The 19,429-nt window shown below is 35.6% G+C and overlaps 1 protein-coding gene across 3 annotated transcripts; it reads right to left on the reverse strand.

The window, feature by feature from the left end:
• Window positions 1-1,488: 1,488 nt before the first annotated feature.
• On the reverse strand, window positions 1,489-15,247 carry LOC112017959 (glutamate synthase [NADH], amyloplastic). Of its 3 annotated transcripts, XM_024050431.2 has the most exons (22): window positions 14,173-15,247; window positions 13,830-13,949; window positions 13,273-13,386; window positions 12,496-12,648; window positions 12,028-12,128; window positions 11,833-11,929; window positions 11,243-11,352; window positions 10,291-10,394; window positions 9,955-10,134; window positions 9,521-9,864; window positions 9,371-9,441; window positions 8,811-9,280; window positions 7,778-8,647; window positions 7,335-7,489; window positions 6,898-7,059; window positions 5,021-6,622; window positions 4,284-4,502; window positions 3,893-4,161; window positions 3,332-3,637; window positions 2,934-3,201; window positions 2,327-2,584; window positions 1,489-2,091 (listed from the first exon to the last, which is right to left on the reverse strand). In XM_024050431.2, the coding sequence occupies exons 1-22, from the start codon at window positions 14,581-14,583 to the stop codon at window positions 1,792-1,794; spliced, it is 6,684 nt and encodes a 2,227-aa protein (XP_023906199.2). In that variant the 5' UTR covers window positions 14,584-15,247; the 3' UTR covers window positions 1,489-1,791. The 3 variants fall into 3 exon arrangements, with proteins under 3 accessions (XP_023906199.2, XP_023906202.2, XP_023906201.2); XM_024050434.2 differs by lacking the exons at window positions 11,833-11,929; window positions 12,028-12,128; window positions 12,496-12,648; ... (1 more) ...; window positions 13,830-13,949; window positions 14,173-15,247 and adding an exon at window positions 11,711-11,771; XM_024050433.2 differs by lacking the exons at window positions 11,833-11,929; window positions 12,028-12,128; window positions 12,496-12,648; ... (1 more) ...; window positions 13,830-13,949; window positions 14,173-15,247 and adding an exon at window positions 11,637-11,660.
• Window positions 15,248-19,429: the final 4,182 nt, after the last annotated feature.

Below are 19,429 nucleotides of genomic sequence, written 5' to 3' on the forward strand. Positions count from 1 at the left end.
AGACTCCTCCCATGTCCAACAGCGGCCAGTCTTTCAAGATTTTCCTGGGCTTATCAATGCATGAGGGAGCATGTGAGTGAAAAATCTAACTTGAACTCCAACATCTAGGCCTGTTTGGTTGTTGAGCATATAAAATCTCAAGATTTATTGCCATTGTTCGGATATTCTATTGTTAAAACATGGTCATTGTTTGGATATTCTATTGTTTAAATTTCTATCATATATTGGGCGCACAATGTCTTTAAAATAATTTTATACTTTCTTATCTAGAAGGGAAGCTATAGAATTCATAATTTGACAACTATGGATATATTTTTAAACAACAAACAAAACAAGCACAACCGTTAATAAATGTATCTTAGGGTGAAATATAAGAATAAGATTTTTTTTTTTCTAAAATATAATCTACTTAGTTACTTTTGCAATGAAAAGTTGAACATGTGTGAAATTAATATTTCACAAAGACAAGATATATGAACATCAACATTTTCATTTTAAAAGATAAAAGCTATAGTTCTTGTGTTTTGTGTGAATTATGATATTTATTGGATATGCGACTGTCGAAAATCTTCAAGCAAACAACCGATTTCTTAGAACTTAATGATTTTCATCCAGAAATCAAAAACAAATAACCAAAAAAATCAAACAAGGAAGAGGACTAAATAATTGGAATAAATATCAAAATGATGTAGAAGAAGCACCATTTCCTATTCCTGCTTAATAAGCACCATAAATAGTTCCTATCAAGTACAAATCAGAAGGAATTAGCAAAATTTCATAAGTTTTATCCCACAAATTAGTTGCTCTGGCAGTCTAATTGGACAGAATGGTTTCACCTTCTCTCTTTTAACAAAAGGAGGCAATGAACCAGAAAATAAACAAGGATATGGTAGGCTCAATTCTAGAGTTGTCCAAGATCTTGCTTACTCTTTTTTTGAAAATTTTCTTTCATTCAATTCCTAGGCAATGTAATAAGATGGCACAGCTGTTAGCTGCATATGCTAAGGATATTAAGGACCCCTGCATTTGGTTAAGGATGAATTATCTGGAAGTGGAACATGTACAAGTCTATCCCTTTTCACTCAAAAAAAGTTAGCACATCAATGTGACAATATAGGCATTCCAAATTTCCAGAGGGTTGGGATTTGGGAGTCTTAAGCAAATGACCCACAAATATGACAAGGGGAGTTTTCTTTCCCTTCATCAATTCATTGACCTATTTGAATTCTTAACGAGGAAAAGATGCCCTACACAACCTATAATAAATTCTACAAATACATCGCTCAATTCTTGCAAAAACATATTAATAAACACAATTCATAGTAATTTAAGATCGCAAGACCAACACAGATTGTAATGAACTTATTGAAATCAATAGCTCTCATAAATATTATTAATGGACTTTTATGAGAGCTATTCATTTCAAATTTGTTGACAGATGTGCACAAATGGAGATCCAGGCAACTCAGAACTTCAATCAACATAGCATTAAAAAAAATTTAAATTTCCCATACGCAATTCTTTAATCAATAATTTAGAAGCAAAACTGTACATTTTATTCCTTAATAAGGACCAAATTTAAAGAACCTATAAACATTATTAATACATAAATTAAACCCAAAATCCTAAAATCTATGTCCAGCCACTTTGAAGAATTTTCTTACTTCTGCAAATACCTTTGCTGCTACCCAAGGAAATCCTCTTTTTCCTCCCACTCCAATTTTTGAATTTATACTTTTTCTATATCTTCTTTCATTTGAATACTGTATGGGAAAGAATAATTGACGTCACCTATGTCATTACAGTGTGTTTGCTGCTATCTTGGTGCCTCTTGTTAAGGTCATGATGCCTCTTGATAAGGTCTTCCTTGATCACAGGGCTAACTTCAAGGTCTTTTTCCTCCCTTGTAAGATATTTATCAACCTGTGCAGCAGCTTGCCGGCCTTCAGAGATTGCCCATACCACCAAAGACTGGCCACGCCGACAATCACCTGCAGCAAAGACCCCATCTACGTTGGTTGAGAAACGGCCATAATCTGCCTTGATGTTTGATCGCTTGTCTTGCTCCAAACCCAACTTCTCTGCTGCTGTCTGTATAAGCACAAAGCAGAACATCAATGAGCAACTCTCTTTAACAAACCAGGTAAACTCAGTTTTAAACCTCAGCCCCAACATAACTTGGACCAGGATTTCATTAGTTAAAATAAAAAAGTTAATTAGGCCATTTGTTTTCTTTCAGACTTTGCTCTAGGGAGAAACTCAACTTGGTCACCAGTTTCATTCTAACGATGAATTATAAGGTAATAGCAAAATGAAGAAAACTAACCGGCTCAGGGCCAAGGAATCCCATGGCTAGTAGAACAAGGTCAGCCTCAATGATCTCCTCAGAGCCTTCAACTTCCTTGCGCTGAAGCTTCCCACTAGCATCCTTCTCCCACTGGAGACGTACAATTTCAAGCCCTTTGACAACCCCATTCTCATCTCCAATAAATCGCTTAGTCAATACCTCATAAGATCTTGGGTCTTTTCCAAACTTGGTTGCAGCTTCCTGATGCCCATAATCCACCCGGAATATACGAGGCCACTGCAATCCCAAAATTAAAGAAACTAGTTACATAAGCATCAAAACATATATTTGGCAAAGCTTATTTTCTGCAAACCTTTTTCTTTGAAAATAGCAACCAAATATTTCAACATAAATTAATATTATTCGCAATAAATTATCAATCTCATGCAAATTTTGTCAACTTTGGAGCAAAAAAATGTGAACATAAAGGAATTTGTTGTAAAAATGATAACACTGAAACAATTACTTTTAGTTATCAAATTTTGGTTGATGGTCCCTTCAGTATTTAGATACTTATGTAACTAAAGGAAAAGGCTTGACATTGACATGCATCATAAAGGAAATAGTGCGGTAAAGAAAGTTAAACCTGTGGCCAAGGGTTGCCTGGGGCCCTTGTTCGTGGTGGCTCAGGGAGTAGCTCTAGATTTACAATGCTACTACATCCATGCCTGATAGATGTCCCTATGCAATCCGTGCCAGTGTCACCTCCACCAATGACCACTACTTTCTTTCCCTTGGCAGAAATGTAGTTACCATCCTGGAGGTTGCTATCAAGCAAGCTTTTAGTATTTGCATGAAGAAACTCCATAGCAAAATGGACTCCTGATAGCTCCCGTCCTGGTACAGAAAGGTCCCTGCACCAAAAATAGCCAGCAATATTGAACATGCACTGTTAATGACTAAGTGCAGATAATCGAGTTTCTAGTGGTAAATAGGAACTGAAGACAAACCATTAACGTAATCAATCCACCTACTAAAACTTACCTTGGTTTTGTGGCTCCTACTGCCAAAACAACAGAATCATTCTCCTCTCGGAGCCGATCAAGAGAATACAAGGGATCAGTTCCAACACTAGCATTAACCACAAATTTGACACCTTCTTGAGCCATAAGGTTCACCCGCCGTTGAACTACATCCACTTTGTCAGCCTTCATGTTTGGAACACCATACATCATAAGTCCTCCAATTCTGTCAGCACGCTCATACACAGTCACCGTATGTCCCATTCTGTTTAGCTGATCAGCAGCAGCCAAGCCAGCTGGTCCACTTCCAACAATTGCAACTCTTTTTCTGCAACCATACACATTAATTATATTCATGAAATGGAAGGCAATTATCCATATAGAATCTCTCTTAAAAGACTAGGGCTATTCTAATTGGGTGATACAACAAAAAGTAACTTTGTCAGTCAACTATTTAATCAAGAAAATAATTCCAAATCTCTCCAGTAAAGGAGGAAAAAAAAACCCCTCCTCATTGCAAAGAAGGAAAACTTGACAGAAAATACAAAATCATGTTCATATATTCTAAGAAAAAAAGGCATACCCAGTTCTCTCCAGGGGAGGCCGCGGTACCATCCATCCCTCCTCAAAGGCCTTGTCTATAATGGCACATTCAATGCTCTTGATAGATACAGGATTCTCAATTATGCCCAGGACACAAGAACCTTCACAAGGTGCAGGGCACACTCGGCCAGTAAACTCTGGGAAGTTATTTGTCTCAAGGAGACGATCTAATGCCTCACGCCACCTATTTTGGTACACTAACTCGTTAAATTCAGGTATTTTGTTTCCAAGAGGACATCCAGAATTCTCCTGCAAAATTTAAAAATAAAGATTTAAATGAGGAAAAGTGCATATGAAAGTTCAAACCAAGATGAAAATATATAGTTACATACAATTTACGAAAAAGGGGAAAATGAGAGAGTAATTCTTACCTGATGGCAGAAAGGAGTACCGCAGTCCATGCAGCGGGCTGACTGAGTCTTTAAAAGTGGGCCAGGTTCTGATTCCTCCATAACCTCCTTCCAGTCATTCATCCGAACATTAGGATCCCTGTAATGAACACCCTCACGCTCATACGATACAAACCCTCGATCTTTGACTGCATTGGCAACCTGAGTAGGCCTCTTCAATGGTTCAGCCTCTTCTACCTTCTGCAAATATCACCACTAACATCAGACCCTCATATAAATTATACACACTATACAGGTGAAGTAGAAAACTAAGCCTATCAAATGCATAAGCAAGGAGAAACCTCCTTTAGAAGTGAGGTGGTTTTGAAGACTAAAACTTTCCAGTCAAGAAATCAATATGACCAGCTACGGACTCAGCTTCTGATAAATGAATTATGATTCAACCCCTTCCTCTTATCATGAGGAAATCCTCACTTTCTTACAGGTTTTGAATCGAGAAATGCTACAAACAGCATTTTTTACAACAAATTTCACCATTGCTGAGTTGGAAAGTTATTGATGATTCTCATCTGGACCCACCATTGATACCACTTTTTTATCCACTATTAACAACTTGCCACATTGGTAGTTGTGAAATATGTCGTGGATTTTGATTTTATGAACCACCTAGCTATAAAAATTCTCGTGTTTGAGAGAGAGAGAGAGGACCAATATTCAGAGTTAAACGTAATGTCTAATTACCATCAGAAGAGAATTACCTGATTGGACGTTCCATTTAAAGATGCAGATACTAACTTCTTAAGCTCTTCAAAAGCATCTTTTTTCCATAATTCTCCCTCATCTTGTTCATCAGCTTCTTCAGAAGCATGTTCAACAGCCTCCTTGGAGGCTTCCTCTGCTTTCATGTTTGCAAGAACCCGTTTATACTCCCTAGGGAAAACTTTAATGAATTTAGGCAGAAGATTCTCAAAGTTAACAAGTATTTCTTTGGCAAGCTGGCTGTTTGTGTGACGCTGATGTTGCTGTATCATCATTCTAAGAGTCATGATATCCTCTTCTTGTTCAACTTTATCAAGATCTACAAGCTCAGTATTGCATCGAGATTGGAATTTTCCATCCACATCAAGGACATATGCAATACCACCACTCATACCTGCAGCAAAATTTCTGCCAGTTTTTCCAAGTACAACAACAGTCCCACCAGTCATGTACTCACATCCATGATCACCAACACCTTCAACAACGGCCTTAGCCCCAGAATTACGAACACAAAATCTTTCTGCTGCCATCCCATTGAAATACGCCTCCCCACTTGTTGCCCCATAGAGAGCCACATTACCTATTACAATGTTTTCTTTTGGATCAAACTTGCTTTCCCTTGGAGGATAAACTACAATCTTGCCACCAGATAACCCTTTACCGACATAGTCATTGCTGTCACCTTCAAGCTCCAGCGTTATTCCAGGGCAGAGGAATGCTCCAAGGCTCTGACCTGCACTTCCAGTGAATTTGATATGGATGGTATCTGCAGGGAGCCCTGCCATTTGATAGCGTTTAGTCACTTCATGACTAAGCATTGTTCCAACAGCACGGTTCACATTGTAGATTGGTGTTTCAATGTACACAGGAAGACTCTTTTCTAATGCAGCTGTCGACAGTGAAATAAGTTCTTGGTCCAGTGCCATATCCAAGCCATGATCCTGTTTCTGGACACAGTACTGTGCAGCTTCAGGTCGAAGTTCAGCAGCAGGTCTAAGTACACAAGAGAGATCAATATTGTCCAGCTTCTCATTGTTCTTAGTCACTTGTTTATCCACTTCAAGCATATCTGAACGGCCAACCATCTCTCTTACAGTTCGAAGTCCAAGTTGTGACATTATTTCCCTCATTTCCTCTGCTACCATGAAGAAAAAGTTAATAACATGTTCTGGTTCTCCAGCAAACTTCGCTCGAAGTACTGGATCTTGGGTAGCAATGCCCACAGGGCAGGTATTCTTGTGGCACTTTCGCATCATGATGCAGCCAAGAGTAATGAGAGGTGCTGTGCTGAAGCCAAATTCTTCTGCACCAAGAAGTGCAGCTATAGCCACATCTCTTCCAGTTTTAAGTTGGCCATCTGTCTGGAGAACTGTTCGACCACGAAGGTCATTAGCAACCAATGTCTGGTGAGTTTCAGCCAAACCAAGTTCCCATGGGAGCCCAGCATTCTTGATTCCAGTCCATCTAGAGGCCCCTGTTCCTCCATCATGACCTGAGATCAGAACGTGATCAGCATGCCCCTTCACCACACCACTAGCAACAACTCCCACGCCAGCTTCAGATACCAACTTCACACTAATTCGAGCCGCGGGATTGGAGTTCTACAAATCAAAGGAAAGACATCAGATGGCCTACAACTCCATTAATCAATTAAAAGTATACAAATTTCAACCCCCATTTTCCTGAAAAAGATTCAGTTTACATCTAGACTCATTGTTTATTTCTACCTAATAGCAAAACCAATAGTCTAACAAATGAAAGGGAGCTGAACAAAAGAACACAAATAAGCAGCTTATAAGGTCTTTCAGTGGAGGAAGGGGGATACAATAAGTAAATTTACCAAAGAAACAGGTATAGGAACAGCATGTGCACAAACCTTAAGATCATGAATTAATTGGGCAAGATCTTCAATTGAATAAATATCATGATGTGGAGGAGGACTTATAAGTCCCACCCCAGCAGTAGAATTTCTGGTGACCGCAATTTCTCCTACAACTTTGTGTCCAGGAAGCTCACCTCCTTCACCAGGCTTGGCCCCCTGAGCAATGACAAAGATCGAAGTTAGAACAACATCAATTACAGAGAATAAACAAACTCAGTTCTTATTTAACCTCACCAAATGCCAAATGTACGTGTCAGAAAAAGATGCAAAGGCACCCAGAGGTGCTTTGCAGATACAACATCATCTGCCATGAACACAGATCCATAAACAAGAGGAACCTCCATTCCAATAGGAATATAGGGGCCAAATAGGAATGTATGAACATCAAAAGACATAAACTGAAGTTCAAACGTATAACATCAAACAGGTACCTGAGCCATTTTTATCTGTAATTCATCAGCATTAGTAAGGTAATAACTCGAAACTCCAAATCTCCCACTTGCAACCTGCTTAATTGCACTCCTTTCTGGGTTCCTTGAGCCATCTGGAAGAGGCTCCATGCGAGATGGCTGCTCACCTCCCTCACCTTCAGCGAAATTCAAATGAAGAATTAGTGATTTGAAAATATCATTAGTCCTTTTCTCCTAAAATTTTTATAAAAAAATTAAAAAATTTAAAAAAATTCATGTGTAAGAAATTACATATAAAAAGCTCATTACATAAGCAATGCAAAAAAGATCAATTCCAAAGCCTGATTCAATCGTCACCAAATTCCCACGTATGAATGTTATAGTATTTAGCTGAACCTTGACCAAACACTAAGTAAGTACTCTAGTTAAATGTGGGGACATTATAAAGGTAGTAAAAAGCAAACCTGTATTCGACTTTCCTCCAATCTTATTCATAGCAATAGCCAATGTTGTGTGCGCCTCCAATGATATTGATCCATAACTCATGGCCCCAGTACAGAACCGTTTGACAATTTCACTGGCAGGTTCCACTTCATCCAAAGGAACTTTTTCCTCTGCCTCTTTAAATTTCAAGAGCCCCCGCAAATTGCAGCCTTTATTCAACTCATGAATAAGCTTGGAATATTCTTTGTAGGCAGCTACACTGTTAGTTCGGGCAGCCTCTTGCAGCTTTGCTATGGCAAGGGGATCATTCAAGTGAAGTTCACCACCCCTCCTCCAATGATAATTCCCTGGGTTTGGCAGTGCAACAGCTTCCGCACTTCCAGGAGGGAAAGCTCGAGAAGGAAATGCCAACTCATGCAGATGAAGTGCATCACGGGCAAGCATCTCAAATGTTGCACCCTCAACTCTACTTGGGGTTCCTGCAAAGCACCTCTCGATCACTTCTGACGAAAGACCCAGAGCTTCAAAAATCTGAGCACCCTTATAAGATGCCAAAGTTGATATCCCCATCTTGGCAAGAACCTTCATCATTCCATAGTTGCTTGCTTTGAAGTACCTCTTTACCAGTTCTTCCTTGGAGTGAAACTCACCACTTGCTTTCGGTGGGATCTTTCCATCAACCTGCAATCTCCAAACAGCTTCTATAGCCAAGTATGGGCATATACCATCTGCACCAAATCCAACCAGTGTACAGAAATGGTGTACTTCACGTGGCTCAGCAGTTTCAACTATCAACCCAACTTGAGTGCGCTCAAGCTTTTTAACTAGATGTTGATGTACAGCACCAACAGCCAAGAGGGAGCTTACAGCAACACGCTTAGGTGAGAAAGCTACAAATTCAACAAGGAAAAATAAATCAGTCAGAAAGCCATGGTTTTCCATCAAGTATCTGTTAAATGCATTTAAATGTAACTCAGCTCAACTCAAATCAACTACAAATGCTTAATTTATTGGATGAAATTAAATGTACCAAAAAAGGAGAGAATGTTATACCTCTGTCAGAAAGCACAAGTAATGTATAACCCTCCTTAATTGCATCATGTGCTTCAGCACATATCCTATCCAGCGTCTCCTCCAGTCCCTTGCTACCTCGGTCCTTAGAATAAGTTATGTCTAGAACTTTGCTTCGCCAACCTCTATAATTCATCTTTTTTATTGCTTCTGTTTCTTCAATAGATAAAAGAGGACCTTTTAAAGAAAGACGATGACATTGTTCTTCAGTGGTCTCTGTCAGGTCACCTTCTGGACCAATCATGCATTCCATGGAGGTGACTATCTTCTCCCGAATAGGATCAATTGGAGGATTTGTTACTTGGGCAAACATTTGCTTGAAGTACTCAAAAGTGAGCTTCTCTCTGTTAGACATTACAGCCAAGGGAGTATCATTTCCCATAGAACCAAGGGCTTCTACACCTTCTTTTGCCATGGGTAGCAACAACATTTCCAAAGCTTCAACAGTGTAACTACATAGGGATGCAACAATTAGTAAATCATTCCAGTCAAGTGTAAAATTCAAGAAAGTAATAGCATTTGCAGGACAGAGATTTACATACCCAAAAGCTTTCAATGGAGCCAATAAACCATGAATGCCCATGTTTTCCATGTTGCCATCATTGCTAGATGCCTAAAGTAAGAAAATACATTAACCAAAATGAGAATTTCTCACAATAGAAAATTAAAGAGAACAGCATTCTCATACTTACAGGAATCACTCCCGCAATAAGAGGAAGGGCCCTTTCAGATTCATGAACAGAGTCAACTATATCCTTGAGTTGAATTTTTTGCCTTTTAAGCCACTCGCCATAAGGCCTTGCCAGTGAGTATTGCTGCTTCAAGGCGTCATCATCAACAACAATATGCTTCTCAAAATCCACTAAAAGCATCATGCCAGGGTTTAGCCTGCCTTTCCTACTCACATCTTCAGGTGGAATGTCTACTACACCAACTTCACTGGCCATGATAACTCGTCCACTGTGGGTGACGTAGAAACGCCCAGGTCGCAGCCCGTTGCGGTCCAAAGTTGCTCCCAGATAGCGGCCATCAGTAACTGCAAATGATTTCACAAATATAGCTGAAAAATTAGATAATATTTATTATAAAGATTTGGAGAGAGTGCAAAAATTGCTAGAATTATTACATGATATAAGAGCTGGGCCATCCCATGGCTCCATCAGAGCTGAGAAATATTCATACAGTGCCTTTCGATCAGAGTCCATATTCTTGTCATTTTGCCATGCTTCAGGAATCATCATCATAATTGCTTCAGGAAGACTTCTACCAGCTCGAACTAGAAGCTCAAGGACGCCATCAAAAGCTCCTATGGACATAAAAAAAAGGTCATAAAAGGCACATCATAATATGATAAGATCATAAACAGAACTTATAATGCATCTAACCATTTAACCTTCATAACCTTCAAGCAAGAACTTATATATGAATGCATATATACAAGATATCAAGCTAAAAAGTTCACCTGAATCAGATGAACTGGCATCAACAATTGGTAGAAGCATCTTTAACTCATTAGTTGAGAGACCAAGCTCCTTACACTGTAATAGACCCTCACGGGCCTTCATCCTGAGTAAAACGTAAAATGTGTCAGTCCATTCACTATTCTGGAACCAGAGAGAGAGAGAGAGAGATCAGCTTTGACAGGACCATATGCTGTAAATCAGCCAGCTATGGCCTATGTGTTTTTCACAGTTTCCCTCGTTTTAGTAATTTTGTGAATTAACAGAATGCACACAGTGGTTGGCAAGGTTTTAGAGACAGATTTAGACTATGGTTTTTTTTTTATATAAATAGATTTAGACTATGGTGATTGTCTCATAAACAAACTCAAGTTCTTTACCAAGTGGATTTTTAAAGATTCCTTTATTTATTCCTTGCAGTCAACAATGAGCTTAAAGACTGTAATTCTGGAGTATCCTCCAGATATCATATGCCTGTTCAAGAAGTCATTAACTGAGCAGCGTCGATGAGAACTGTATCTTATGAAGCATCATTTAACACTTATATTTATTTCAACTCTCATAAAGCGCATTCAGATAAAAAGTGGCCTTTCTGTTTGATCTTCACCAGCATATATTATAAGCAACCAATCAAAGGACAAGCACATTTCACAACATTACTAAAATTTGAATTACAAGTTTTACCCAATGACAATAATGGCAAAACATCAGTAGGAAATGTTCTTGTGAGATGACATCACAATTATTAACTTCAGCCATGAACAAGCATTCTTGACAGGAAATAAAGGAACCGTGTCTAAATCAAGGTGCATTGCTTATGTATCAATCACAAACTGATTTAACAAGACATGCATAGTTTTATGTTCAGAACGATCTTTATTAGTTATACAGTACATCATTCAATCCCACCATTCACTAAGAACATAACCAAAACCCTTTTGCTCAACAACATACCAGTTTACATTGCCTCTAAGAGTGTTAATTTCTCCATTGTGGCCCAAGACACGCATAGGTTGAGCACGATCCCAGCTAGGAAATGTATTTGTTGAGAATCGAGAGTGGATCTGCACCAACAATCAAAAGAACCAAGATTGTCATGGGCAATCCAATCTACCATATTCAGAGTATAATAAGTAGATGTGGAAACAGCATAGATGAAATTTTTTTTTAGGCACTAATGCAATGCCATTATAAATCTTGGAAAACCTAAGCTAGTTTGATCAACACAATTTCTTTCCCACCAGTCGATTGAAAAATCTCATCCTCAATAACTGATCACAAAGAGCACTGCACCTAGTTTCTCTGCAAACATGATTATCTTGATAATGAAGCTTTCTAACCAACTCACCCAAAGCATCTAATCCAGCATCCAAATTCAAACAGTAATCAAGGGAGTGGAAGTACTTAAGAGATCATTCAAACCTCAATGCCTCAGAAGTCATTCCTCAACCTTGCACTTCTTCAGTTACCGGTTGTTCCCATGCTGTTTGTTGGAGTATGAGGTTAGTGTAGAGAGAAGAAAAGTGAATGGATAAAATATTTACCAGGGCCATGTAGCTCGTAAACCTTTCATTGCCAATATCTGCGTAATAATAATCCTTCAACTGAATTGGCTTTAACTGACCTTTGTAAACAACAGTCCTGCACAAATCAGGAAAAGAAATGAACAATGTTATTGCAAGTAGGCAAAGAAACTAGATGATATACTACCTAGTGATTTGGCTTTCCAAAAAGCTCACCTTGAGGAAAGTGAACAGATATAGAAGTCCTTGGCACCCCCATATTCAAGGTCTAAAGCAGCTCTTAAAGCAATCATTGAAACCCTTCTCAGTATGTACATCTGTGGAGAAAGCAATGAAAAGAAGCATTAACTACAGGAGAATGCTATCAAATTTGTTCCCACATTAACTATAAAAAATAAATTGAAGTACAAATAATCAAACCCTTTGTTTCCTTTGTGTCCAAAACATTCAGGTTGGTTTGAATCATCAAATCATGCAACATTTTTCTTTTACCAACTCAATTCTCAAAATGAGTTCCTAATTGAAAACATATGCTTTGCTCCAAAAAATTGACAATTGGGAAAACGAAACTATCAATGTGATTAAGAAGAAAACCTTCTCCTAACAATACTGCTGCATAAGAATCATGCCTTCCACCTTGATCCTCTGTAACTAACTTGTAGGGTATCAGAAAAAGAAATGTACCTGCTGCTCCAAATCAACTTGTGACTCAGGTGCTGGGGTAAGGAACACTTGCTCAACCACGGGTTCTGTCTGCAAGGCAGAATGGCCCAGATCTGTGTTATCTGTTGGCACACGTCGCCACCCAAGAACAGTATGCCCAAGAGACTCCGCAACCTTCAAAAAAATATTTTCATAAATATTCCGGCAAAAAGATAAAATCATTAGAAGAAGCAGATGAGAAAGTAAAGAAAGCAAATTGGACATAGTGAAACATAAGCAGGTATGCAGCAAAAACCACTTTCAATAAAGAACACGGAATCCACTGAGGAGACCACCTAAATAGGAAAGAAGTTATATTCACAGGACCATAGTCCATCTGGCTAATATACATTGTGATTGTAAGTGATATAGGCATGGTCATGGGGGTGAAGTGAAGGGTCAATCTCCTCCAATAAAGACAGGCATAAGAAGACCACCTACGTATTGATGGCATGTTTCACGTTGGATCATAATGGGATTTCCAAATTCCAGATATCAGCAGAAAATAGCTGGGAAATTTGTTTTCAAACCAAATAAGTGCCATGCAAATAAGGAAATTTTACTGCACTAGTAAAAAGACTTGTCCGTTCAAATTGAACAACAAAATTGGAAGTGTTACAGGATCAAACAAAGTAGTTTAAGATAACAACAAAGTAACTGACAGTGTGTGTATGACACGTAGCAATTAAACTGTATGATTGGTGAAAATGGATAAAGAAACCCCTCGAAGGCAAACATTAAACCTCAAATCAAAATTACCTTTGTAAATACATTTTTGCTTTCATCCCTCCGAGTGTCAGACGAGGGCAAAAAGAACATGCCAACAGCATATTCACCTGGTGATGGAAGCTCAAACCCAAGATCCTTAGCAGCCTAAACAAAAAAACCAACCAAACATCAATGAAATCAAATCTTTACCCAACAACAAAAAATAAATCCCAAATTCAACTAACATAGATCAATTTGCCTAATTGCTAATCATAAAAAAAAAAATTAAATAAAAAAAAAAAAAAAAAAAAAAACCAGAGGCTCTTGAACAAGAACAAATTTTTAGTATTTTCAAAATATATTGAAACTTTTTTCCGGGGAAAATGTCTCCAGAACAGGGACCACTAGAAACAAACAAGTAAAAAAAAAAGGAAATTTAATGATAAATTTAATACAATACCCCACTGAGAGGGAAAAAAAACATTTTTTTGGGCTAAAATCAGTCAAAATAAACAGAAACCAACATATAGAAATTGCAAAGTAGGTGAAAAAAAAAATAATCCTAAATAGAATCCAAATTTTTTTTTTTTTATATATATATAGAGTACCTCCTTGTAGAATTGGTGAGGAAGAGCGACAAGAATTCCAGCCCCATCACCGGTATTGGCTTCACAGCCACAAGCACCTCTATGTGCCATACGTACCAACATTTCCAAAGCATCAGTTACCTACAAAAACCATTAAAAACCCATTAAAGCTATAAAGTTTTTAACACACACTCACGCACACCCACAAATCCAACAACCCCCAATCAAAAACACCCAACACCCACTTCAGCAACAAAACAAACACGCGCGCCCACAAATCACATAGCTTAAATTCACATGCACAAAAACAAAATATCTCACACATGCATGCAAAATACAAACGCGCACACACATACATACATACCGTTTTGCGGCTACTTTCGCCGGATAACTCCGCGACGAACCCGACCCCGCACGAGTCCTTATCAAACGACGGGTCGTATAACCCGAGGGGCTTTTCGGGCACAGAAGACAATGCGGAGCGGACTTTTCCGACCCTGAGCTTCGGCGTCCGGCCGGGTCCATCCGACTGCCAAAAATGGAGCCTTCCCGACCCGGAAGCTCTCAATCGGGTCCCCAAAAACTTCTTGTCTAATACATTCACCGACGACGACGACTTCTTCGCCGCCGCCGCCGCCGACCACCGAGTACTGAACCGGGTTATCGGGGCAGCATTGAGTTTCGGTTTCGGTTGGTTCGAGGACTTGTTAAGCGAAAGCAGAGTAGAGGAAGAACCAGTTCGGAGATGGAGAATCGAACCCGAACTCGCTAACATTTTCGGGAATTATCGAAAGTCCAATATTAGCTAGATTCCCGATTCTTTTATATACTTCAAAATTTGAAGAAATTTCGAGCTCTTTTAGGAGCCTAAATCGGATCTAAGTATTTTAGTCCAAATAAGATTGAAATACAAGATACAGATAAACTCAAATCTGAGCGAAGAAACAAAAAGATAAACTTCGAAAGAGAGAGAGTTTCACTATTTTCTCTCTCTCTCTCTCTCTGATTCTTTTTTTTTTTTTTAATATATTTACGATAAGATTCACAGATCTAAACGGTTCAGCTTGGTTCTCCGCCAAATCAAATGGCTTTTTTTTTTTTGCAGAGAAAAATCCGTTTGATTCAGAGACAAATACAGGTAGTTTATTAAAATTTAAAAAAATAATAATAATAACAATAATTTTCACACACGCTATTTTCAGAGAGAATCTCCCTAGTCACGTGCAGAGAGAAATATATGGTTGTTGAGGTTCGAATCGAGGTATAGCCAGCCTAAACTATCCAACCAAACGCCGACTTTCCCGGGAAACGAACAGCACACTAAGAAAGAGAGGGAGAGAGAAAGACAGAGAAAGATTATAGACCAGAGAAACAGAGAAAGCACAGAGAGAAAGAAAGAGAAGGAGATTTTGGGTTCTCTTTGAAGAGACAGGTCTAGCTGTGATTATATAGAGAAAAGAGAACTTAGAAAAAGATGGCTTTGGGGTATGTGGGGACCACACACTCTAAATTATTTTACAATATTATTATAGCGTGTAGCTGGCGTATTAAATTAAATTAATGCGGAAGGTATTATCTTTTTTTTATTGATAAAGTCTTTGATAATTAGATAAAATATTTGAGCTTCAATTTTTACTTATATCAATTACCGGTTAGTATATTAATTTGATGATAAAAAATTATAACCACCTTATAAACTTTCTTAAAAATAAATAAATAATCACTTACTATATACAAAATCTGGGAAAAATAGATGTGATTTTAGCTTTTTTTTTTTTTCTTTTTACAGGTTTTACCGATACGAGACGTGACAGATTGGAATTAGACTTTGTGACACGTGTGAGTTGGCCTATGCGGCACGCGACAGCCGCTCATGGTGGGTCCTAATTGTGGGCTTCGGTTCTGGGAATAAGAGTAGACTACTAGACTCAGTAGATATATATGGGAGTTTTGGACGTATACGTTTTTTTTTTTAATCTTAATTTAATAATATGGACGAATAAAAAAAAAATTTATTTTCTATCAAAAAAATTTATTAGAAATTTTTTTTTTTTAAGTACAATACGATGGCTTTTTTTTTTTTTTTTGTTCCTCCAGATGTTTCAAACTGACTCGCCATAAAGATTTAGATAAGTACCAGTAAATTTTAGTTGTTTATCCACAATCAATAGGTCCTTTTATTGAAAAAAAAAAAAAAAAAAACCGATAGCTGAAATTATTGCTGGCTGCCAAATTGTTTTAAATGACTCATTTGCCCTTTTTAATAATCAATCACATTTATTTTATATATTTACATAAAAATAGCATATTTTATGTAAAATCTCTTATTTACATCCTTCGATTCTAACATGTCACATTCAGATACGGTCATCACGGTTAGCACCTCCTTTTCATCCTTCACCTTCGTTTACTTTCTCTCTCTCTACTACTTATCCATATTGAATTTAAATCATTTATGAATTTTATTTTTTTAGTGTTAAAATCATATTAGTTGGTTACTCATTCAATGCATTGGAAGTTTATATTTTGTTATAGAATTTCATCTCTCTTTTATTTTATTTTATTTTTAAATTTAACATTTATATGTCAATTATTAATGACATTGATTATGAGTGTATTTGTATATGGAAGTATATTATCCACTTAATTTTTTTAATCTTTGTGCTAAGTGAGTTAATGAGTGCAAAATACAAAGAAACTAATATTAATGAACTATAAATTTTTTTTTATAAAATCACATATACTCAATAGAAATCATCACACAACAAAGATCATCACACATTCTATCTTATTAAAAATTATAAATAAAAAATGATCATAAGTAGTATTAAATTTGGGTAAGAATTTTAATATATGACTAATTGCGTTTACTTTTTTTAAAAAATAATTTGACTAATTATTTATATTTTTATGATAAAAATTGTGTTTAATTTTAAATGTATCCATAGGTATGCACATATTACATGCTACTTTTTTTTTACTAATTTGACTAATCATTTATATTTTTATAATAAAATTTGTGTTTAATTTTAAATGCATCAATGCGTTTGCATGAGTTACATACTAGTTATTAAGTATTAATTGTGATAGTTTTTGTACGAAAGTCTAACTTTGAATAATTATTTTCTCTTTTATTTTTTGTCTAAACATAAACTTTAATGATTATGTAATTTATTAATGGCATTGACTATATGTGTTTGTTTATGGAGCTATATATATTAAGAAACTAATATTAATGAACTATAAAATTAAAAAAAAAAAAGTCACATATACTCAATAGAAATCATCACACAACAAAGATCATCACACATTCTATCTTATTAAAAATTAGAAAAAAAATTATCATAAGTAGTGTTAAATTTGGGTAAGAATTTTAATATATGACTAATTGCATTTACTTTTTTTAAAAAATAATAATTTGACTAATTATTTATATTTTTATGATAAAAATTGTGTTTAATTTTAAATGTATCCATGGGTATGCACGTATTACATGCTACTTTTTTTTAATAATTTGACTAATCATTTATATTTTTATAATAAAAATTGTGTTTAGTTTTAAATGTATCAATGCATTTGCATGAGTTACGTGCTAGTTAAGTATTAATTGTGATAGTTTTTGTACACGGGAAAATCTAACTTTGAATAATATTTTTCTCTTTTATTTTTTGTCTAAACATAAACTTTAATGATTATGTAATTTATTAATGGCATTGACTATATGTGTTTGTTTATGGAGCTATATATATAGATATATATATATATAATATGATATATTAAGACAGTTTAACAAAATATAAATTTGTTTTATGTTTGTCTACATATTAACTTAACAATTGTGGTAGTTATTAATAGTTAATTATGATGGTTATTAATAGTCTTTTATTTTAATTATAACAAGATTTTAATGGATAGTTTAAATATAGAATATAATTAAATTTTAAATAAATAAATAAAATTTGCAATTAATATATGCATTAATGCGCACTACATTCAAATTCATATATTTAATAAACAAAACAAAAAAAAACAAAAAAAAAAAAAAAAAACCAAAAGTAAGGCTTATAATTTAAAATGTACAAGGTTATTCAATGGAGAGGTCAGAAGACAGTTGGGATTACAATAGGGATTCTTATGAAGGTTTTCTCCTTATTTTGTCATCGCATTCCTCTCTTGAAAATTGGAATTCATTTTGACTTGAATATATGTAAGATAGCTACAATAAAATATTTGGAAGGAAAATTCGTAACCTTTCATAATAAGGTTTGTTCAACCTGAACAAATGTCTAATTGGAATGAGTTTTCGATTTCGCTCAAGTCTGTAGTCTTGCACAATGAACAAAAATTTCAGTATTCAATTCATTCTACACCCTTACAAAGTAAAAAATCCCAAAACATTACAATAGTTTTTGTCATGGAATTAACCAACGCTATATTTCCTAATATTAGGGTTGCTTGAGGCACCTATAATTGAACAACCAAGATCAAATTAATCCCATATTTAATGGACTAATTGAACGGACCATATATTTTAAGGGACATAAAATGTGAGTAAGAAATTGATAAAAAGAATTACAATGGAGAAACATTTTAGATTTTGAAATACCAGAGTAAAAATGTTTTCAAATTGAGATACTTACCAAAATGCAATTTACCAAATATTTTTCTCATCCATCTTAGGTAATTATATCACTTTTAACAATAACTTCATTTTTTTATGAATTTGTTTCTCACAAATACAATTATATTATTCTCAATCTCAATGATGTCATATCGTTTGAGAGCTAAAAGAAACTCTAAAAACCAATCAGGAAAAAAAGAAAAGCAAAGGTCGAGCAAGTAATATTGGAATAATTTTATTTTTTATTTGCAATCAAAATAATTGCGAAATGACATTTTTTGTAATAAGCAAGGCATACATGCGTGCACACTCTTCATAAAATATCACTTTTATTTTTATAATATATATATATATATATATTTTGAAAACATAATACTAGTTTATTGAATTGATACATTTTGTGTTCACAAGTTTCAACTTTCAACAAACACGGAGAAAAAATGTTAGTCTTTTAGAATAACAAGCAACTTCATTCCTCGTTTTCACTCTCCATTAATTTGTTACCCCCTCGTTCTCTTCTTTTACCGCTAATAGCTGTATGTCCATGCGAATTAAAATAAAAGAAGATATATATTTATTTTATAAATATAATTCAAATTATCATCATAATTAGTGAGATGTTTAAAATTGTAATCTATACTATCTATAAGAGGATTCCCTATTTAAACTAGACTTTTATGTGATTAAAAAATACTCTCATTAATTAAAGGTAACTTTTCTTAAAATAGGGTCATAAATGTGAAAAAAAAGAACCAATCTATGATATCTATCTATACTTTCTACAACACCTACAACTACTATCATTTTGAATTTAAAAAGAAAACTCCTAAAATTTAGACTTTTTCCATTTTTTTTAAACAAAAAACTAAGAGAACTCGTAAAATTTAGTCTTCTTTCCCTCATATTCATCTTATTTTTCCCACCCATTCTTTTATATATATCACAACACCACTTTCAAACACACGTTTAAAAAATATTACACTAAAAAATATTTTAAAAT

Source organism: Quercus suber, unplaced genomic scaffold (assembly GCF_002906115.3).
Source record: "Quercus suber isolate HL8 unplaced genomic scaffold, Cork oak 2.0 scaffold_89, whole genome shotgun sequence".
NCBI lineage: Eukaryota > Viridiplantae > Streptophyta > Magnoliopsida > Fagales > Fagaceae > Quercus > Quercus suber.